The sequence below is a fragment of the Lacerta agilis genome, chromosome 7 (assembly GCF_009819535.1).
Source record: "Lacerta agilis isolate rLacAgi1 chromosome 7, rLacAgi1.pri, whole genome shotgun sequence".
Taxonomy (NCBI): Eukaryota; Metazoa; Chordata; class Lepidosauria; order Squamata; family Lacertidae; genus Lacerta; species Lacerta agilis.
Window position 1 is genome coordinate 63727189 of NC_046318.1, and position 23811 is coordinate 63750999.

The 23811-nt window shown below is 42.2% G+C and overlaps 1 protein-coding gene across 2 annotated transcripts in view; it reads right to left on the minus strand.

Annotated features, from left to right (window-relative positions):
- Positions 1 to 23811, minus strand: part of NIPAL2 (NIPA like domain containing 2) — a 39120-nt gene that overhangs the window by 9067 nt on the left and 6242 nt on the right. The window contains exons 2-7 of one of the 2 annotated variants that reach the window (XM_033155635.1): positions 23172 to 23240; positions 20753 to 20924; positions 16884 to 16943; positions 11949 to 12070; positions 7688 to 7784; positions 1852 to 1987 (exon numbers count right to left, since the gene is read on the minus strand). In XM_033155635.1, coding sequence (XP_033011526.1) covers positions 1852 to 1987; positions 7688 to 7784; positions 11949 to 12070; positions 16884 to 16943; positions 20753 to 20924; positions 23172 to 23240 — 656 coding nt within the window. The remainder of the gene's footprint in view (positions 1 to 1851; positions 1988 to 7687; positions 7785 to 11948; positions 12071 to 16883; positions 16944 to 20752; positions 20925 to 23171; positions 23241 to 23811) is intronic. The other variant, XM_033155636.1, reaches the window with a different exon arrangement.

The window sequence follows — 23811 nt, forward strand, 5'->3', positions numbered from 1 at the left end:
TAAATATTCTATTTTGTGAGGAGATGTCAAATCTTTTCTGACCATCAGAGCTTCCAACCATTTCTGCCTTATCAATTGACAAAAGAGCCGCTTAAAAAAAACAACACTGGGGGGGACACCCACCACATCCCCAAAAAGCTGGATCAGCAGTTGAATATAGTAGTCTTAATTTCATGTAGAAAATGGTGTGCATCCTTTAAAAAGAGCAATCTTCCAAATGGCCTACTGATACAACATTAAAGTCCAGCTTCTAATCTGTTTTAGACATTAGGAGTGACTGCAAGGTTATTTTAGCAACCGTTGAGCAGTCTCCATGGAGCTTTAAAAATAAAATAAAAAATCCTGCATATTCATGGCATAGTCAGGATTTCAAAATCACTGCAAACACCTCATTACTTTTGGCCAGTCATACCAATGACACTCTGAAAAAAAAATCCAACATAAATGCATGAAGATGCTATCCCCTCCCCTAAAATAAAATAAAAAGCTGTTCAAATGAGTCACTAAAACAGGGATGGCCGACCTTTGGCTCTCCAGCTATAGACAGACCACAAATCCCATCTTCCCTAAACACTGGCCATACTGGCTAGAACTGATGGGAGATGTAGTTCAGTAACATACCGAAGGCCACAGGTTGGTGACCCCTGCACTAAAATACATTTTGAGTTATGTTTGGCTACAGGAGGAAAAGCTGTAAAAGTGTCAGCTGTAAAGTCCCCGGTTTGAATCTTAATTCTGGTATCAGTGCACCAGGTGGTCTTAGGAAAGCCACGGTGAAGGCTGCATGCGCACCGTACATTTAAAGCACACCCGCCCAAGAGTCCTGGGAAGTGTAGTTTGTTAAGAGTGCTGGGAATTGCAGTTCCGCTAGGGGTAAGCTACATTTCCCAGGATACTTTCAAGAGACGGGGGTGGAATGTGGTTTAAGCCTAAGAACATTAGGAAAGCCCTGCTAGTTCAGACCAAAGGTCCATCTAGTTTGTTTATTCATGATTAAATTTTGCGTTCCACTTTCCCATAGATATATGCTCAAAGCGTCTTATAAAGGAACAACAAAAATGCTAATAAATGCTATTATTAAAATAGCAACGGGTTCACATTGCCTGCAGTTGGTGAGAGTGGAGAAACACAGGGCATAATGATACCACAGCACAGAGTGAGTTAAACTACTAGACAGTCTAAAGGTTTGGGGGAGAGCTAGACACGGAAATGCTATTATCGGCCGCAGCCCCCTGTCTTCTGCGAGAACTACCATCACAGCCAGGTTAATCAATGGACAGACCTTGAAAAGACAGGAAGGAAATCCCAGTTGGCAGAAGAACGCTTTTGAAGACATAATTATATGAGTATTCTGGGGAGATTAAGCCCCTTCCCCTTTAATAGTAATAATAAAAAAGGACAAGGGAAATTGTGTTGCTACAACCTGCGAATACAAAGCGGCATGGGGGAACGGGAAGGCGAAATTAGTGAAAGCAGAGCAGGGTGTTAGTTTTATTAGTGACTGGCAGTGGGTGTAAAAGCTGTGGAAAATGTCAGAATGAAAAAAGCAGCAGGAAACCAGCAAAGGTTCATCTGGTCTGAAATCCTCGGCAAATGTAAAAGCGCATTTAGGGAAACCTGCATGGCTAGTTAACAGCAAAATAAAGCATCGCGGTCATAAATCAAAGCTAGAAGTGGGCGCATAATAATGCATCTGGGCTGAAACCATCAGCGCTGAGTTTGGCCAAGGGCCTGTTAGAAGTTGGCTGTATAAGCTAAGCTATGGTACGAAGCATTAACTAAAGGAACAGAAATTAGCAAATGGCTGTTAATAGGGTAATAAGCTGGTATGTGAATACGTTAGAAACTTACTTGACTTGGTAAGCACATGTTAGTGCCATCAGAATGAGCATGATATAGAAAACAGGGTAGGTTAGCTGCATGTTCCCTCTCACAGAAAGTGTAATCATGGTTGCCACGGCTTTTACTGAGATGACGTTCAGAGATGCTGGAAAAAACAAAACAGGCTGATTCATGCATGCACATTATCTGAATATCTTCTCTCTCGGTGTCTCCTGCCTCAATGTCTGAATAGGCACCGCTGAAAAGTGTTGTGTTTTAAGTGAGCAGAACCAATTGTGTTTGAATTCATTTCTGGTTGCTTTCATTTGTATTTATTGTTTACTTGGAAATGTTAGAAACTGCTTGATAAAAAAAAAAGTGGTGTGCAAATAAAATGATAGGTAAAACACAGCTAAAATCCACAAACCAGTTAGAAAAACAAATACGCAGGAAAACCATAATCAAAATTGAAAATATAAAAAAAAATAAAAAATCAATATAGGTAACTAAATCATGTTTCTGGCTAAGCTAGGCATCCCACCCCCATCCCAGGTTTACAGCAGGCACCTAAAACAATATAGTGAGGGTACCTGCCCAATGTCAATAGGATGTTTTAAAAACATCTATTAATGGGCAGGCATATATTATTCATTGGTTTCTTGGCCTAATTTCTCTGGATTGGATCCAGACTTACGCTGTGGGCACATTACCACTTACTCTGGCTCCAGCATGCTCCCAACACTGGTGTCTAAAGCTAAATGCACATGACATTAGCCACAATCCATTCGTATCCTGTAGTTTCTTGAGAAATACTCCTGTTTGATGCACTTTCCCCTGAATCCAGATTCCATCCAATTATAAAACAGAAGCCACAGTTAAGACAAGATGTGTACATTTCAAGCAGCCATTGCACATGTGCAGGTGATAGCTTTGGTGAACTGGAATTCGGTGTGGGGAAACAAATCAGGTATTGGGCATTGGGTGAAGACATCTCTGCCCCCTCTCTAGTGCGTACAGGAATCCAAGACAGCAATGATAAACTTGGGGGAATGATCTCACTGTGTTTCAAGCTGCTAATGTGTACATACCCTAAGGCTGGCATCCTCTACACACACTTACATAAGAGCAAGTCCCACTGAATTCAGAGGGACTGATTTCTGAGCAGACATGTACATGATTCCTCCGCACGTTAGCTTCACTTCACTACCACTGAAATCAATGGAACTTAGGCATGGCTAACCTGTTCCATTGATTCCAATGGGATCTAAGTTCAACTACCCGTAAGTTGTGTCTGGATCCAGTGCCATATAGTTACCCACAAACGTCTGAATATCTTATCTTTTGAATGACTTGAAATTCACCCATTTGATCTTGATATTTTGCATTAGGAAAGTCTCCCATGTTACCGGTCAGCCTTTCACATTTCCCTGTACAACATGGTATAGCTCACTGGAAATATTTTACTAAGCCTCAATTCATCCTTCACCAAGGGTGTACACAGGAAAACAAGTAACTCGTTTGGATCTTAAGGGCTTGTCTGAATCGGAGCAAAAAGCAGATGTTGCCCCACTGTTGTTCTGAACTTCCCCCCTGTAAATGTGGGGTTTCTCAATCCTGGACATTTTGGACTTTCCAAGGATCAACACACACACACACACACACACACACACACACTTAAAGAAGGAAAAGTCCAAGGCAATGCTACAATGGTGAGGATGTCTAGTGGACCCTCCTGTATCAATGGGGAGACAGGTGGGTGCAAATCCACATTTTGCTCTGGTGTGGACAAGCCTTATGTCTTGTAGGGACTATCACAAATACATGGTGAGAAGTGACATTGTTAATATATGTGACATGGGCAGATATGATGGGCATATCTGGGTAAAGAGGAGAAACAAACCTCCTAGCAACACAGCTCTATGATTTTGTCATCTACAATTGCCCCTTTTTTCACAGAGGCAATTACACTGCTCTGTACCTCATCTGTCCAACACAAGCGCCAAGGTAAAACAATGGGAGATAAACTCGGCAAGTTCAGTGCTGGCACGAAGCTATGTGGAAACAGAGTCAAATGGTGTAAAATAAAAGTTTTCCAATAAAACCCGCCATATCCGTCCTTCCTGCTGACAGCTATATTGCTGGAAGGTGAATATATTAAAGCTGACAGTATTATCAGAGATGGTGGGACTCTTTCCACCCAGATTCTATATAAGTTTAACAATCAGGCATAGGAAGCCCCTAAGAGCCTCTTTAAATATTAAATGCAGGAATTGTTCTTCTGGTTAACGCAGCACCAAAGAGGGACAAACGGCTTTTGCTGACTCCGATAACAGATCCCCTTTAGCTAGCAATGCAGCAGCTGAAAAGTGACATCATCTGCAACAGCAGGAAACGCAGAAATCCTGCTCAGTCTCTCCCATTTCACCCCTCCAGTCTACCATACTGTAAATTGCATGAAGCAAGGTGCTTCTCGATGAGTCAGTTTCCAGAGCTGCATCGCCCAAAGCGTTTGCAGATTTATACCAACACTTCTCTGCTCCTATTCCGGGGGAAATAAAAGCTAGCCCAAATGTATGAAACACAGATCTCTCTGCTTATTACGACCGATGTGACAAATATATGAAAGTATCCATACACCACACCTCTAGTGAGTTGTACATATGCGTAAGGGAGGACAGACACTAAAACAACTCTTTCACAATAAAATATTATAGCATTGTTCCTTGCTGGTTTACACATCATACCCTGAGGGGAGGCAGAATGTAGGAAAGTGTGTTGGTCTTAAATGGCTCTAAAGGGTGATTAGATAAATTTGTGGAGGTTTATCAATGGCTACACTGAAACTTACATGTTCACTTACATATATCCCATTGAATACCAGCTGCAGGGTAGCAACAGCAGGGGGAGGCTATTGATTCCATGCTCTGCATATGGGCTTCCCAAAGGATGCTAGACTAGATGGAGCTGGTCTGGTTCAATAGGACTCTCCTTAAATTGCATTTAAAAAGACATCCAAATGGGGACATCATCTTAACACATTTATAAGGACCAATTCCCTGCTCTGGGATTTTTAGCTGCTCATAATAAAGATACAAAAGACAGGACTGGATGAATCCCAAGCCAGAATTAAGATTGCTGGAAGAAATATCAACAACCTCAGATATGCTGATGACACAACCTTGATGGCAGAAAGTGAGCAGGAACTAAAGAAACTTTTAATGAGGGTGAAAGAGGAGAGTGCAAAATATGGTCTGAAGCTCAACATCAAAAAAACTAAGATCATGGCCACTGGTCCCATCACCTCCTGGCAAATAGAAGGGGAAGAAATGGAGGCAGTGAGAGATTTTACTTTCTTGGGTTCCATGATCACTGCAGATGGTGACAGCAGTCACGAAACTAGAAGATACCTGCTTCTTGGGAGAAAAGCAAGGACAAACCTAGACAGCATCTTAAAAAGCAGATACATCACCTTGCTGACAAAGGACCATATAGTTAAAGCTATGGTTTTCCCAGTAGTGATGTATGGAAGTGAGAGCTGGACCATAAAGACGGCTGATTGGTGAAGAATTGATGCTTTTGAATTATGGTGCTGGAGGAGACTCTTGAGAGTCCCATGGACTGCAAGAAGATCAAACCTATCCATTCTGAAGGAAATCAGCCCTGAGTACTCACTGGAAGGACAGATCCTGAAGCTGAGGCTCCAATACTTTGGCCACCTCATGAGAAGAGAAGACTCCCTGGAAAAGACTCTGATGTTGGGAAAGATGGTTGGACAGTGTTCTCGAAGCTACCAACATGAGTCTGACCAAACTGTGGGAGGCAATGGAAGACATGAGTGCCTGGCGTGCTCTAGTCCATGGGGTCACAAAGAGTCGGACACGACTAAATGACTAAACAACAACAAAACAATAAAGATACTATTCTTGAATGACTGGGAAGGAGATTCACCCTTCCTTTGATGGTTTACAAAGCAAAGCGCTCTTTGACTGGCAATCAGAAAACAAGTTGGAAATGTCAGCTCCTAGAAATTGCAGTCAATTACTTTGTCAAGTGGTTCTATCTCCTCACCCTTCAACCTAGAACGATGATTATTCTCAGTGCTATTTTTCCTGAGGTGCCAGAACTGAGTTCCGGCTGGAAAAAAAAGCCCTGATTATTCTACTGCTTTAGTTGCTCCTGGCAGCTACTGAATGACACCCTGGTCCAAGCAAACTAGCAACAACACCATACAGATATCATATTTATCATGACTGGTACATATTTGGCTAGCTGTGACATCAGAAAACAAACTGAATTTGCTTGTGCAGCTGTGGCAGGCAACTCCAGCCTGTACTTTATGCAACAATCACGTCTGCCACAAATGCAGTGGTGTTTCCTATAGCAAAGCGCAAAAGACAGACACATGTATTGGCAACAGACCTGTCAGAGCTCTCACACATGGGTGTTTACTGACACGTGGCTGTTGTTCACACTCTGCATGTGTGTTTTGCAGGAAACAGCAGCACACCAGTTAATTTCTAGGCATGAAATTCTGTGTAAACTAGAGCTATTCTGAGATCGCGATGTCTTGCTCCGGCTGAATTCAACAGGAGAGGGTTAATTCAGCATAAAAGACATAGATCAATATTGGAATCCTATGCATAACTACTTAGAAATCCCTTAGAGTTCGGTGGGACTTATTCCGGGGTAGAGGTGTACAGAATTGCAGTCTAAGGCCCTTAAATGTCTTCAAACACTTTCCAAACTGGGTGTCATTATAAAGGGGGAAGAAGACATAGTGTGTAACTTGTGTATAACTTGTATTCCATTAAATTCAATGGTTTTTACTAAGGAATGTTCTCCAGGGACTGTGGCATATATCCATAATTTTTATTCTTCTAGGCTGAAGACCGTTTCACTGTGCAAACAATGGAATATGTTTCAGCTTGAGTGCACCATGAAGAAACGCAAACAAATGTACAATACTAAAATTTTTATTTGCTTTGACTCCAACTCTAAGGGGAAAATATGTATGCAAATGAGAGACAAAAACTGAATAGGTCTCCTGTTGCCCATCTCGACACACAGCTTATATACACTTCCACAAAGTGCTTGGATAGGCTTGGGCTTTTATGCTTGAGTTATTGGTTTGTTTACTTCAGCTAGTGCTGGGCGAAATCTCTTTTCAAGCAACAAAGAATTTCAGACAGACTCTCTAATTCACTCTCTCCGGGATCAAGTGGTCCAGAACAGCCATAAATGTCTTACCAACTAAAGCTGACAAAAGGTATCCCTAGTCACTGTGCCTTTATGCGCTTCAAGTGACAAAGGTGGATCAAGGAGCATTCCCAGAAATGTTCATGAATGTCATAGGTCAGAGAAGGCAACAGTGGAGTCTTGGCACCTACGTATGTTCCATGAACTGACCGCCCTACGTATAATCTCTCCCCAAGTGAATATTTGCAGCAGAAAGACGTGGACGGAGTTCTGATTTGACTGAATGGTCTGCACTCTTCAGACTGCAGGTTGGATGTACAATTTATGGATGTTCATCTGTGTTAAAAAAAATTTCCCTGCAAATAGAAAGCCAGCAGGAACCTGTCCCCTTCTGTGCTAGCTTTCTACTCACAAAGAGTTTGTTATGTGGCATAGGATTCAACAGCGGTGTTCTCCACCTGTAGCCTGACATAGAACCAATATCTAATGTGGCATTCTGCTGCATGGATACTCAAGACCCACATAAGTTAGCATGAAGAAGAGGGGCAAGGGGGCAAAATTCTGGAGCCCTGCAAAAAGTTTTGGGATCAGCCACCACAAAATAAAAGAGAACAAAGGAGCGATGTGCACAAAATCAGTACAAAACATTGTAGATGAGCCGTATTCTTACCGAGTACTGCTACCATTGTCAACAAAATCACAATGTGATTCACTTTCTTTCTTTTATGGAAATACAAAAGAATGCAGAATGCTATTACTGCCAGGATCTGAAAAGAAAAAGAGTAAAAGGCTTAAGTTGCTAAAATGCAGAATAAAAGCTTCAGACAAAATCTTTAACAAGATGGCACATACTTATCTCCCCCTTTAAAGGGATGAGTAAGAGGAGTAACCTCACCACCATTTATCAAACAATTATTCCTATAAACCTTTCCTAAGAAACGCTCACATTTTGCTGTCTAGTTCTCTTACCCTTTCAAGTGCCTACTTTGTTTTTACAGCCTTGAAAAGATTTAAAACAAAGGAGAGAGGAGGGAGAGTTCTTGCAGTAATAATCTGGCAAGCAAAGGCTTCCAATTTTAACTATGTATAATCATGTTGAGCCACCACTGTACATGGCAGTGCCTGCCATCCTCCAACTGCAACGAGACTACTCTGGTGTAGGTGACTTGAAGATTGCGGCCCAATATATGGCTTATCTTACTTATCGCTTGCGTTAATTACCTTCACTTACTCTTCTGTCCTCCACCCTCATCAATAAAACTTGGACTGAACGCACAGTTCTGCTCAGAACACCTGCAATGCATTTGTAACTCTGCACTGGTTTTCAATCACTGCCTAGCCAACTACCTGTCAAAAGGTTGCATAAAAGAAAAATATACCAGCAGAGTTAATGGTACGCGAGGAGAGGCTGCTTTGCAAGACATTCTGCAGATGGGATTTCCTTAACGCTGCACGCAGACTGGGCTTGCTGCTTCATAATCGCCAGCAACACCCCCCACATGCACTGTAGCTCCACTCCAAAGTGGCTTCCATATGGGCCATGCTGCTTAGTAGACACATTCTATGGGGTGAATTTCCACTTTCCAGTGCAGATGTTGGGATGTGGTGGGTGCTTCTTTGACCTGGAAGCGGTGGGTATGCATACATAAAATTCTTTTGTGCTGGCCCTGACCTAATACAGTATCACCTAGTATTACCTTATGCTAGGTAATACTATAACCCATCAAGCCCTTTTACATAGGAACACAGGAAACTTTTTTTACATGGAGTTAGGCCATTGATCCTTCTTCTTCTTCTTCTTCTGTGGCGATCCCTCATAGCCAAGTAAGATTGTCTTCCATAAACAAGGTTTTAACAGTAGGTCCCTAAGTAACTGTGGAGGCCAATTCTGGATCCACACATCCTTCCACAGTGGGGACATAGGTTTCCGGGCGGGAGTTGATCATGGTGAGGGTTTGCCAAGCATGCCTTCCTCTTAACACATTTCTCCCTTTCATCCTGAGTTTGAGCGTCTTCAAAGCCCATGACACCTTTGGTAAAGGCTGTTCTCCAATTGGAGCAGTTGCAGGCCAGTATTTCCTGGTGGTCAGTGTTTATACAGTGGTACCTCTGGTTACGTATTTAATTCGTTCCGGAGGTCCGTTCTTAACCTGAAACTGTTCTTAACCTGAAGCACCACTTTAGCTAATGGGACCTCCCGCTGCCCCTGCGCCGCCAGAGCACAATTTCTGTTCTTATCCTGAAGCAAAGTTCTTAACCTGAAGCGTTATTTCTGGGTTAGCAGAGTATGTAACATGAAGCGTATGTAACCCGAGGTACCACTGTACTACATTTTTTAAAGATTTGCCTTGAGAGAGTCTTTAAACCTCTTTTGATGACCACCAGCATTATGCTTTCCATTTTTAAGTTTGGAATAGAGTTGTTGCTTTGGAAGACGATAATCAGGCATCTGCACATCTAACTTGATATTGTCTAAACTGACCGGCAGCAGCTCTCCAAGAGTTTTAGACAAGGGTCACTGCAGACCTTACCTGAAGATGCCAAGGAAAACTGAACCTAGGATCTTTTGCAGGCTAAGCTGTTTTGAGTAAGAATATTTGTCCACCAAGCCCTTTTGCACTCCTACTAGCAGCGGCTCTCTGATCCTTTTTAGCTGGAGATACATAGGGACACAGTACTGGGTCAGACCATTGGTCCTACACTGACTGACAGTGGATCTCCAGGGTATCAGGCAGGGGAATATTCCCAGCCCCACTTAGAGATGCTGGGGATTGAACCAAGGACCTGCATGCAAAGAGATGTTCTAGCATTCAGCTATGGCCTTTCCCCTATGGGAAAATACAGTACTACCAATTAGGTTTCTTCTACAGCAGCAAGATGGCACAGGCTTCCTGGCCTCATCTGCCTTCCCTCCCAGCACACAAGTCTTTCTTAAGGAACCTCAGGGAAGGTGGGGAAGAGCCCCCACTATGTAAGGGGCGGGGGAACCTTGCTTTTCAACTTTTATTACTGATATATATTTCAGAAGACTTTTTTTTTATTTCCTGTGAGTAAGGAGAGTTTGGTAACTGAAAAAGCTGCCTCTTCCTCATTTGCACAGAAAAGCATGTGGTTAAATTCCTTTAAAAAAAATAAAACCAGTTGATTTTAATCATCTGTGTTTTGTTATATGATTACTCTGTTCCATTATGATTTTGGACATCTGTGCTGCATATTCAGTTTTGCTATGGCTTATGGTCAAACAATAAAACCTAAAGAAAATACATAAATAAAACAGCCAATCAGGTATGGGCATTCCTTGGTATTCCAGCTTCCAAATCTGGAACTGTAGGTTTAAAATTCTAAAACTGCCCTCAATCTGTTCAAGTCAATAAAGAGCAGCAAGTCACACTTGGAAACTCCCCTTTTTACTTCTCGCAGAAAAAAAAAGGTTGCCAGTAAATGTTCTGAAAACATGTTCAAATGGGTTTTCTAAGTGCTTCCCTGGACTGCAGCCTAAAGCTTTAGAAGGTGAGGAAAGGTATTTATCCCTAACAAGTCCACGATTTTAAGAAAGTTTTTTTATTCATTGAGAAAGAAACGACGCTGGACATGTTGGCAGGGCAAGGCGCTTGCTTAAAATAATGGTGGAACAAAAGCAGAATAGTGGATATTTTGGCTCCAGGCTAGGAAATTGTTAAGTGTGCTATGGGCTTGCTGGCTTCCCTCTTTTCTGATATGCAAATTTCCCTTCCCTTCCCTTTATAGAACTAACCAAGACGTTGCAGACCTGTGCTTTCACCAATCATAATTTCAAGCCAGAATATGAAACTGAGGTTTGAAACATTGCATGCTGTTGATCACAGAAGTGATTCCGATACTGCTTAAAATGCAATGGCATTTTTACGAACAGCAACCATTTTGTGACAGCGCCCACGACACTTTATCAAAATTCCAGATGCATTCACCAGTCCCCAAAGATTAGGGACCTCTGAAAAGATGCGAGTAAAGATACGGTTTTGAGCCGCATTTAATCCATCCACCTAGAAGTCTTTCTCCCACAAAAAAACTAAAAGCAAACTCCTCTTGTCTTTCAGGGGTGGGTTACAAGACATGAAGGGTCTGTGCTGAACTACTGTATATCCTGAATCCTATGCATTCCTGACTCATAAATCATATTTTCCACTCTGTCAAGATTCCCATAAACAGGCATTTCCACTCAAAAGGCCACCACAAGCAGAGCCTCCCTCTTTGACATCTAGCACATCAAGCCATGCTTCTAAAAGTACGGATTTACTCTCGCCCTTTCTTGAATGCTAGAATGTCCAAGGCAGCCTTTGCAGATTCAGTTTCTGCAGCTAGTACAGAATGCTGCACTGCAGCATCTTTGGGCCAGCTCTCTCATTTAAGAGCATTTTACATAAAACAAATCAAACCCAAACTTACACTACATGTATATAAAAAAAGTTTTGTTACACTAGCATTTAGCTTACTGCAGAGGCAGCCTCGCCTTTCCCCCCCATGCTCATTTCCCTATAGTTTGGAAAGGCGCTCTTAAATTCACACTCCGTTTGACCCAAGGAATGTGGAAGGAGTAGAAGCTGAAGTAAGCAAATAGCAACATCCTTGACCGAAAGAACAATCGGTTCCCACACGAAAAATACCTTCTGACTCCGCAAACCAAGAGTGCCTGGATTACCCTGTACTAAGAGGGAATTCATTCTCTGAGTGCTGATCGTTATGTGCTTGAAAATGGTACGTTCCATGCACAACAGGAAAGTAGCAGTGGACTTGTGGAAACGGCAATGGCCACAGAATGCCAAATGATTGTTGCAGAGAGGGGAAGGTGGACTACACTGGAGGATGCTGGAAGGAGAACCACAGTGCTTCTCACTGTGACGTTTCGTTCTAGACCCCACTTGCAAACAGTGACTTATGAATATTGTACTCACCACATAAATCAGGAACTGCCAGCTAACTAAATCATTCTGTATCTTTCTTGCCGTGACTTCCTGGGTAACGCGTGGAGCAAATGTCACCACCAAAAATGTTCCTGCAATCGTCACAGTTCCACCTTTCAAAATAAATACATGTAGACAAACATGTCATTATTATTATTTTTACAAAACACGCAACTGGAAGTCTCCAGAACAACCTTCTAAACAGCAGCAGTTTGATCAAATTTAGGAGACCATGATTATGCACAAGCTCCATTTATCTGCTATGACCTGGTCACATTACAACCATAGAGGCAGCACAATTCTATGCTGCCCACCAAGAAGAATGGCCCACCAAGTTCAATGGACTTTACTCCCAGGACTGCAGAAATGGGAGCATTTGTTTTCCTGACTATGATTTGGCTACATATATGTCCAAACTGTCTTAGGCAGTTTTACTCATATTGCTCCCCAAGATTACCTATGATATACCAAATAATATAATCAATTAACTTCCCTTCCTCTAATTTGGTGGTCTTTCCATTCTGCTTTGCATGTTTTTGATTTTTGTTGCTTGCATTTTAACTTTATTTCAAAACACAATTCCATAGAATCATAGAATTGTAGAGTTGGAGGGAACCTTAAGCATCATGTAGTCCAACCCCCAGCAATGCAGGAATCCTGTCCACAGCCATCCCTGGGTGGGCTCAAACCACCAACCTTCTGCTTAGCAGCCAGACACACTGACGCATTGACCCATTCTCCTTCTGACATGCTGGTAGTCTCATTGTCCAGTATTTGTATCTACCTGGTGCAAACTGGTTAGCATCATCTGGAATGCTAACCCTCTGTCATAATAATGCTTCTAGATGCCAGGATGATGTGAAGCATTGACACATGCCAGGCCAGGTATCTTAATTGTGGGCTGGGGGTCATTCGGATTTGGGGAAAAGTAAATATCACTGGAATCAAGGATGCAACCGCATATGTAGCAGTTGTTTGAATGCAGAGCTGGTAGCTGCATAGCACAGCTCTGATGCCTTGAGATAGTTATACTGCCCTCCTACCTCTCACCACTAATAGCTACTGCTCCTGGAAGTGGCCAGAACTCTTCCTTAAGCCTGAGGACTCTGGGGATTTCCCCAGGCAGCAAGGCGTATGCACAGAGTCTTCAGAAGGCACTCTGATATCTCAAGATCACTTCCAAGGGAAGTGGGGAGCAGTGTGAAAATTAACGATCGCAGCACAGGAAACTGAGGAATTCTGCTCCCCTTCCTTTGGTAGCAGTTTCCTTCTTTACATCACTCGTGGAAGGGCTGTGTGGTAACTGCATTCATGCAAAAGAGGATGTGGGCTTGTGTCAGAGTGTTCTTGAACGTGCAAGTGCACACAGACATGTGCTTTTCTTCATGAGTATGTCTTGTGTTCTTCAGTGCTGCCAAATGCCAATTTTAAATTGGTCTATGTGGTTTCTAGGCTGCTTTTTAATTTTATTTTAGAGGTCCCATCCCATAAAAATTAAATAAAACAAATCAATAAATCAATGTGGAACGTGAGTTTCTGGGGCACAGACTACTGCATAGAACATCAATGGGACATAATAGCATACTCGCAATTTAGAGGTGGTGGTGGGGAAACAATCCCCACAGTGTTCTATATTTATGTATTTGCACAAACCTCCCAACAATCACCGTATCTGCCATGGTACAGCTAACTCCAATGGAATGCAGCAACATTGTTAAAAAACCTCCATGGCAAAGACAAACTCGCAGAAATAAAATAAATCAGCCCAGAACTCTAGTTAAAACATTGTGCAGTGTACAAGACTGAAGGGGAACATGATCAGCTGAGGGATGAATTCTCCATGTATCACTTGGACCAAATAACTAAATATTATAGGGCTATTGGAGCAGCACTGAATTTCTTTCTCCAAACGCCCACAACAGCTGTGCAATTACAATCATTACACTAACAGCCTGCATCATCTGCTTGCTTATTTGCGCAGGGAGCCCAGTCATCCTCTTCATTTTGCACGAATGACAGGCACTCCAAACAAGATAGACGTTCCCACACAGATAGCACTTCTGCGTAGGAAAAAAGTATGCAAATCGTCACTAGGGATGGGTGAATTCTGTCAGTTTTGGTTATTCCCTGTTTCCTGTTTTTCTAATCTGAAATTCAGTTCTCCACATGCTAGTTCACAATTAAAACAAAAACCAGCCTCATGAAAACCCACCGGCCTTTTAGTGCAAATATCCCCTACTATACACAATTTTTGTCTAACATACACATTTTTGGGAAAGCAGTTATCTGCAATGTAGTGCATTTTGTATGTTATTTGCACTAATATATGTCATATAGAGGTCAAGCTTGGTCGTAAACTGATCTGGCTGGTTTGAGCCCTCCACACCAACGAATTACCTCTGTGGCACTTGTTCCCAAGCAGTTGATGGGAAGACCTTGTCTAACAGCAAGTAGACAGGTAACACTGCTAGACATTGCTACGGAATTTGAAATTGATCCTTCATCCACCAAACTCCCAGTTAGAGAGCGTCTTGCTTCACTGAGTGACAATGTCATAAGGGATCTGTCGACTGATCAAGCATATGGGTACTGGATCATATGCTGTCATAAGGACAGGGAAACTCTCCCATGGATTTGGCCCTTCTTGAAATTGGTCCAGTGAGCCATTCAAGGTGGTTAACAACAGCAAACTGGTTTTGCTGCACATGGGTTTCAAAACATGGCTTTAAAGGCAAATCCCTCAACAACTTAAAGACTGTTAATGGAATACATCATTTGTGCTGGTTCAACATCAAAGTAAAACACTCCTTGAGTAGAAGGCCCACACCACTTCTTGTTTCAGCTGTGGTGAGTTAGGCTGCAAAAGAAGGCTGTGGTAGATGCTGTTTTGACAACTGCCTGGTGCTTAGCATGGTATGCATTCAGTGAAATAATCCATACACTCTCATGCTCCTATGACAATGGGAAGAGGAGAGTTGGTGTCCAAAAGATCATTGACCTGAGGGGCAGAGGCAATGAAACACTGGGAGATCTTTTTGTATGTCTAGAAAGACACCTTCCGTCAACACCAGTGCTTTGTCCCTGTTGGAGCTGATAGACTGGTCTAACAGGATATAAGAACCTCCTTTGACGTGTAAACTTACAACAGAGGTAATAGAGAAGTTCATTGATGAGCCCATGCAAATTCCACAGTTTCACTATCATGTTCAGTCTATAGAGAGGTGTGTGAAACAAGTTGCAGAGGCAATGGCCAGGGTGTATGGACATAAGAAATGTGAGGGCTAAATCAGGCCAAGAAGCAAGTCGGAGGCTGGTGTCCAAGAGCAAATCAAAGCAAGACTTAATGAAACTTATTTAAGTTTCTTATTAACTGATGTCATTAGTTTCTAATGTTGTTTTATGATTACAGTGTATCCTTAGTAGCATGTGCTTTATGCAGAGAAACTAAAACTTTTATAGCATTACCCAACCTTTTTTAGGAGGTAAAATTAAAATTATTTGGTTTTCCAAGAGTAGTTGATGTGCTTTTTAATCAAATGAATGTCCAGTCACAAAAATAATAGCATATTATTATGTTGTCCAGTCACAAAAATAATAGCATATTTATATTCCTCACACCCCAAAACATATTTTTAAGACCCCTCACTGAATAAATTTGCAAAAATCAAGTTTCACCCCTTGAAATGGCACGTCCCATTGTGGTAGACCCATCCATAATCGTAGTGGAGACAAAGACCAGAATGACTTGTCTGCCCAGCTGGTTTCCTGAATTTGGTGCCAAAGCTTTTTGTTGGTTGAAGAAGGTTAGTGAGGGAAAACAATACTTTCCCCAGGAATACATCCTAGTGTTCTGGTTGAGTTTTAGAGCACATGAGCAGAACTATGACTATGAACTGCTGCTGTGGGAATAAGCATTGTGACAAAGTTTGAGAATCACAGTCATCTCAAATATGTCAACAACATTTATGTAGCAATTGGCCAGAGTAATCTCAAATGCCAAAAATAGCTATAGACTGATTGTCTTACATAAAGCAACCAAAATATCTGCTGGAACTAGTCACATATCTAATAAACGAACCGTAGAGCAAGGCAGATTTAATTTGCAAAAATGTTTTTTGAGGCAGACATAAAGTCCAATGTTTTGTGCAACTGAGATCATGTGTGCCAGCAAAACATTGCTGAAATGCTCTTGGAAATAACCAAATTAGTATAAAAGGAACAAACAGTTACTATTTTTTAATGTTATTAAAAAAAGAGCTTGTATGCGAATATCAACACTAAAAGAGCTGTGAGCAGAATGATCAAGCAATTAGATCACGTCTTGTTTTTCACAGGACTCTTACTGTTGTCAAATATATCAAAATATGTAAAATATTGAAGTATTATCTCCCGATTTAAAAACTGGGAGCAAAAACATGAGCATGAACAGAAAATGCCCATTTAATTGATACAGATAAAAGTCTACCTAGGACAGCTCAGTCACGAAGGAGACTCATAATCTCAGGGTCGTGGGTTTGAGCCCCACATTGGGAGAAAGATTCCTGCACTGCAGGGGGTTGGACTAGATGACCCTTGTGGCCCCTTCCAATTCTACAATTCTGAGTCTACAATTGGAACAGGAAGAAAACTTACCAGAAAAAATAGATTCAATGGACTTTGGGATTTAAAATCCAGGCTTACTTAACATTTTTTTGGAGCAAAACTGGATGTCCCTGTCTATTATTAAAACTATGTTCCAACCTATTTTAAAATAAGCATATTTATATTCAGCTGACAAATGTTGGGGGCATAAACATATTTTGCTATTAATGCACATTGTTAAAATTCTGTTGAGGGTTGCTAAAAGATATGTGTTTGAAAAGCAGCATTATTTTCCCTATCAAAACAACACTCCAATTATTAGACTGGCAGCAAGCACTTACTTACCTAATATACCTTCGGATCTCATGTACTCTTTTAGGAATAAGACAGAAATAACTGCACTACCTGGGGAACAAACAGTCACTGTTAAATGTTACATAATAAGAGAATATATTAAATGTGATGAAGTCGCCTGTGGTAACATTGCTTAACAATAATAACAAGAAAAGAACCCATTTGCTCCCACATCAGCAAAATAATCCTGGCAAATCCTGGTGCTGGAACTAAACTCCTAGTTTACTTCCACACACTTTTTTTTTTAATCCCATGGTAAACTGGCTACAATCCAAGAGACAGGAGAAAGGAGTGATCTGCACAGCACATCATAGCTGTCAAGTTTCGGTTTTGAAAATAAGGGATCAGCAGTCTCACCTATCCCGGGGACAGTCACATGTCAGTGGTGGGCGGAGCCAGAAGCAAAAGTGGGCGGAGCAGCAATGTAAACTCCAAGTGGGCTCGGGCTCGGAGCGGAGCAAAGAGGAGGGCAGCCATGTGTTTTGCGCGATGGAGCCCCATCGTCTTCTTGTCTGATCCCATCAAAACAGGACAGGAAGCAGCAGCTGCTCAAAGGCAGCCAGGCTCCGCCCGCCAGCTAACCCTATTGGCCGGCTGAGGGGCTTGGCGGCAACAGATAGGGGCTGATGCAGGGGGAGGAATACACCCCCCTGTAAGCACGGGAAACGGCTCCCACTTGCTTTGAGGGCTGAGGCTTTTCTCTCCAAGTAGGCGAGGTCTTCCCACCCATTTCCTGGCCAACAGGGGAGGAGCTGCTTCCATTAAAAACGGGAAATTTAAGGGAAATAAAAAATAAGGGAGAGCAGCAGGAAACTGCTTGAAATAAGGGAGAATCCCGGGGGAAACGGGATACTTGACAGCACTGCAGCACATCCCTCAAACACTGTTATTTGGGAGCTCTTAAACTGCCACCAATACTACCCACTTCTCCTTGTGCACACATACCGGTAACTTGGGCACCCTTCTGGCAACAAATGGTTGTGGAGTTTCGACAGTGCCTTCCACATGACTTTACAGGCTTTGATACGTGCCATTTCCGCCATGATTTCTGCTTCTTTCCAACTCTAATCCCTGCCATACATGGACAGGGGCATTGTGGTTCCCATTGCTCAACAGAATTTAATTCCCTTTCATTGTGGTCACACCACAAGAACATTCTTACGAGACCTTGTTAGGTGGTACACATAGGTGGTACATATACGCGTCACACAACAGGGATGTGAATGGTGTACCATGGGAAGTTCCTTTTGGGCAGTATCTCAGCCCCACAGAGACTTGCTTAATTTACAAATGCAGCAAAATGAAGTGGTTAAAATCCTGAGGTAGTACAAATAAACAGCACAGACAAATATCCTGGTGCAACCCACTACCCAATGGGCTAGTGTTGTATTTGTAGAAAGTTTTTTTTTTTGTCTAATGGAACATTTAAAAAAGTTTCTGCTGTTCTCAAAAAAAATAAAAGTAAATCTAGCATATTTCCATTCTGTCAATGACCCATAAAAACAGCCAATGAAGAAAATGGCATTTGCAGCAGAAAACTCACATGTGGTTCTTCCAAGCATTGCAAAACATTTGTTAAAATCAGTGTCCTGTTTCAAATGCTGTCAAGGGATTAAAAAGAGATAAACAGCAGTGTGTACACTTGCTTCATCAGCAGGAAACCTCCCCCTGAGGACGCATAACTTTCTTCTCCCTAGAAATAATTTAAGTATAATTGCTATAACGAGCTACTGGGGGCTGTATAAATTATGACGAGGATAATAATAGCAAAGGTCTTTTTTTAAAAAAAAAGGAGTTATTTGAAATGCACTTAAGAAACCTATCAACTTGAGATCGCCATTTCATGTGAAATATTAGGATGACAGCTTTCGTGAGCAGAAAGTGCTAGTATCCAAGCAACATCTTGTAAAACTGCAGCTCTCTGACTGAAAAATAGCCTGTGTGTGTTGAGGCAGGGGGAAATGAACCCATCTAGAATATAAATTACTTGTCTCAATGATGCCTCATGGTGGTAGACTTCTGTCTCACTGGTACCACTTCAGACTGTGGTTGGGGAGGGATGGGGATCACATGACTGAATGCTCTGGTATAAAAAAAAACAACAGCCCCCACACTGGGAGAAAGGGAAAACTTTCCCCCTGATATTCTTATACTCTGTGTGGAAAAACTAGGCCTGAAACTGACGCTGGGTCTTTCAAATATCACCAAGGTACCGAGACAGTTGCTATAACGATTATCTAACCGACACAGGGTTTATCTGCTCAAGCATTTCTGTCCCCAACACAAAAAATACTCTGTGCTGAATTGTAGCTACTCCAGTCTATATGGAGCCAGTGATTTGCACCCCATTGCCATGCAGTGCTTTGACGTAATTGTGACATAGCAAAAAGCAGAATTTGTTTTGGTACAGGCTGAAGCAGTCAGATATCAGACCAGAATTGGCTTTTCCACATCTGTCACAGCTGGAAATAGTCATGAGAACTCATCTTCATCATAGACACTAATGACGTCCGAAAAGGTACTATTCAGACACAAGAGGAAGCTATCAGCAGACTTTGGGAAATCTTAATGTATGTAAGTATGCAGCATATATTTAAGGGGGGAAACCCTACAAATGGTAGTGGTGAATTCAAAACAGCCCCAGGAGGATGACGCATGCTCAGTAGAAATGCTGTTCAACTTGGGGAGGGGGGAGTCAGAAAGCTGAGGGTTAAAGGAAATGGAATATCATGGCAAAGGGCATGACTGGATAGAATCATGAATTACACCTTTTTATTGTGGGTGCCACTTGTTTCTCTCTAACAGGCCTATCAATGTTTTTACGCCATATGCAGTCAACATAGAATGAAATGTCCATGCAATTGAATCCCATACTGCCACCCAAATAGCCAGTTTTCATAATGTCAGTACAAAGCTATACAAACAGAGCAGGTATGGGGGCACCTGCAGCCCTCCAAATCATCCCTGACCATTGGCCATGTTGGCTGGGGATGGTGGGAGTTGTAGCGCAAAACATCTGGAAAGCACCATATTGGGGAAAGCTGTTCTGTCCCATGATCCAGTATGCTCATGCAACAGCATCTTGGAATCCAAGTCAGTGTTATAATATTAAAAAGCACAGGGATTTTATAGCACATCCCTTCCACTGGAATACTTCCTGTTCTAGCAAATCTCTCTCTCCAGAGATCTCTCTTATATGTCTCTTAACTTTCCTTAACCATTTGTGCAATTATCTCAAATAATTTAAAGAAAAATATTGATGGATGTCACAGAGGAAAGGTGGGAGGAACCAGCTGGGGAACCACCAAGGGACGAAGGCTCAAATCCCAGGGAGTGGTGGCGGGACAACAATGAGTGCTCAGGGGGAGAAGACTGGGAAGAGGAGGTGTTGGAAGATAAAGACGTAACAGGGCTCAGTGAGCTGAGAGAATCTGTGGCAGAGAGAAGTCCAGGCTCAGAAGCAGAAGGTGAAGTTGAAGCAAGAGAGTTGGAGGGAGGCAACCAAGAGGCAGGAATGAGTCGGACTGGTGAAAAGTCATGAGGGTCTCCCTCTCCTGCCCTCCTCCTTGACTCTCAGAACCAGAAGAGGCATGAAAAAGGCGGAGGAGAGCTTGGCTGCACACAGGCATAGTCTCTGATTGCTTGGAAAAAAACCTCTGGAGAAGAGGAGACTTAAGGCAGCTGTGGGAAGACCTACCATGGATGAGCTGCTTTGCTCATAAGACCTGACACTCAGCTGAGCCTGTGAAGTTGTGTTTTTGGTAAGAAAGAGTTAACCCCAACTTTGAACTGTGTGAGTTACTTGTGTCTCGTTCTTTGACAATGAATAAGGGATGGGGTTGGGGGTCGGGTCATCTTACCTATGACAGCCACATTTCCTAATGGAGCAATGAGCATGACTGAAGCAAATCCGTAGGCGGCGAAATTCCCAATTTCTCCAGTCCCCATGAGTATAATGCCGAACCACCAAAGCTTGCTTCTGTAAAAGGGCTTCTGACTGCCTTGACGCATGAGTCGAAGATGACAGTATTTCTAAAAGTTAGATATGACGGAGAACATGGGAATGAAAGACATGAGTTTGCATGCATGTAACAGATATTGTACTTGACATCAATATGGCATTGCAGAAGCTTTGTGCATCCTGCTATCAGTGCTGAAGAAATTATATAAATCTCCAGTCCCTAAATAAACACTCCTGGAATAAAAATGACAGCATGAGCTGAAGTTAGCATTCTGTGTAGGTGGTTTGCAATGCATGACTTTGGAGCTACTTTCAAAATAATGAATTTTTCAGAAAACTCTTCGAATTCTTAGGGATGTCCAGGTGTCAACGCCAAGAAACCAAAAAGAATGAAAGACCTGGCCAGGTGCCAGTCTGAATAAGACTGATAAGACATTAGCTTCACTTACAGTAAGTGGGGAAGGTGGGAAACTGCATGTAACCAGAAATACAAAGAGACCACCAAATGACCAAAATTAATATTTGATTTCTTTAGCAGCAAGCTCTAAATGGAATTATTTAGATTTGTATGTAGATCTGGACAGAGGAAACTCGGTTCACACAATCAGTCATTAGGACTGTCTGTGATTTGTTGAGGGTTTCTCCAGACTTACCACTCTTTCCAAGCACAGTCCAGGATTAAAAGCTCCATATTGGAGCAATTCTTTCTTTTGCCCTGGGGCTTTCCCTGTGAAAATCTACTCTTTAAAGCTCAATCAGAGGAAACATCCATTTGCAGAAAACCTGAATTGGCATTTGCTCCAATGTAGCTTTAAAGAGTGGGTCTTCACAGGGAAAGCTTGGAGCAAAAAAAAACCACACCCCAAATTGCTCAGACACAGAGCTTTTAAGTGTGGACCTGTGCCTGCAAAGAGTGGGGCAAAAGGTAAGTCTGGATAAGCTCTGAGATAGTGCTTTCAAAAATCATATTACTCATGAAAAGCAATAATCAGCTACTATACTAAACTGCTACAGAAGGGGCACAGCTTCTTGATGGACACAGTGGACCCCATGCAGTTCTCTGATTTGCCCTCCATTTCATACACATACCTGGCCCTAAATGGGCAGAATGATGGCAACATGAGAACATGCCTTGTCAGTGGTGGCTCCCCACTTGTGGAATGCTCTCCACAAGGAGACATGTCCTGAGACATTTGTTTTGTTTTGTTTTGTTTTGTTTTGTTTTGTTTTTAGCTGCCAGGCAAACATTTCCTTTTTACCCAGGATTTTGGTCCTTAATTTGAATGGCTTCAGATATTTGAACCTGGAATTGCTCAGTCGGTACAGCATGAGACTCTGAATCCCGGGGTTGTGGGTTCGAGCCCCATGTTGGGCAAAAGTTTCCTGCATTGCAAGGACTTGAGGTGGCCCTTGTGCTCCCTTCCAACCCGACAATTCTACATTTTGTGGCCTCTTTTAGTGGTGCAGGATCTGTAAGACCTGACTTCTATTTGCATACATGTGCTTTTTTTAGGCTTTTATTGGTTGCGTTTTGTTATAATTGGTCATAGTGTTTATACTATTTTGGTAAGTTGCTTTGGGTCACCTTGGTGAGGAACGCAGCATAACAACAACAACAACAATCTGAACACTGGAAAGAGAGGGGATGGTGGCAATATGAAAAGCTGCTTTCAAATGGTAGAGCGATTAAGCCAAGCGCTCGCATACAGAATCAATTTCCATTGGCTTCCACATGGGAACTGTAACATTCAAATTGGTAGTCAAAATATCTTTACTGTGGGACAAGGATTACTGAGTGCGTGGTGAGCATTGATTTCATGGAAGGGTGGTAATCCGATCACTGCTCTGCGCTGCAAGCCAACGCTCAGCTCACTTTCAGACGTTTTGTCTTAATATGGGCAAAGTATAGGGACCGAAGAGAAGGAAATGTGGCAACTGTTAAGGAAGGACAGGGATGTGGCTCTTGTTTATATGGAAATTTGATATGGTGGCTCCTATGCTTAGGAACTTTTGCCTAGCATACAAAAAACCCCAAATAAATCACAATACTAAATACGATTCACAGGAAGAAGGTTGAAACTAAGTTGTGTAGTCAAATATCAACGCATTAAATATAAAAGTCGCAGAACTTTAAGTGTGCTTTTATGCCTGAACAGAGAAATAAAACTCAAAGCATATTGTAAGGTAATCAGTAGCTCAGTGCTGTGTTATGTAAGTGCGCTATTAACCAACATTAAATATTATGGCTGGAAGCCTGTGCACACAGTTTGCTGCTTAGATCTCATTACAGCCCACCATACAAAGGAGATTTTTCATACCTGCAGATTCAAAGAGATGCTAATGAGAATGTTTCCTGCGATTGCCAACAAGACGCCTAAGAGCAAAGTCTGCAGAAACAAAACATTTGTGTACAGTAATACAGATAATTAGTGGAGCAGCAGGCAAATAGGTATGCACACATTTTCATTTATTTATAAAATAACAACTTGCTGGGTATTGGGGTTGCAATACTTCCTGCTCTTTCAAGGGTAGGGCTGAGCTACTATGTTGCCTGCTACTTACAAACACTCTTCCATATCCTAACAGCAGAGCCTAAATTGTAAAAGTACCCGAGACATGTTGAATATTCATCTACAGTATGCATCTTGAATACTAGCTCCCCAATTTCCCCCATCTTGCCCACAAAGAAAATGATTGAAAAAGAAGAAAAAAGACTGAGAATCCTAAGGAGCTGCCAACATTGATTCCCACCCCACGCCCAAATCATGCAGAAAGTAGAATTGGTTGTTCTTGTTCTGTAAATAAAAAAATAGTCATGCCAACATACTGGAGCAGTTCAGCAATGGAACCAATTGGGGTGCAGTCCTCTCTCATTGGAAGCTCCCCATTGGCTAGGTCTTCTCAGAGGTGCTTCCCCATTTGTAGAATTCCCTCCCTGGTGAGATGTGTCTCCTTCCC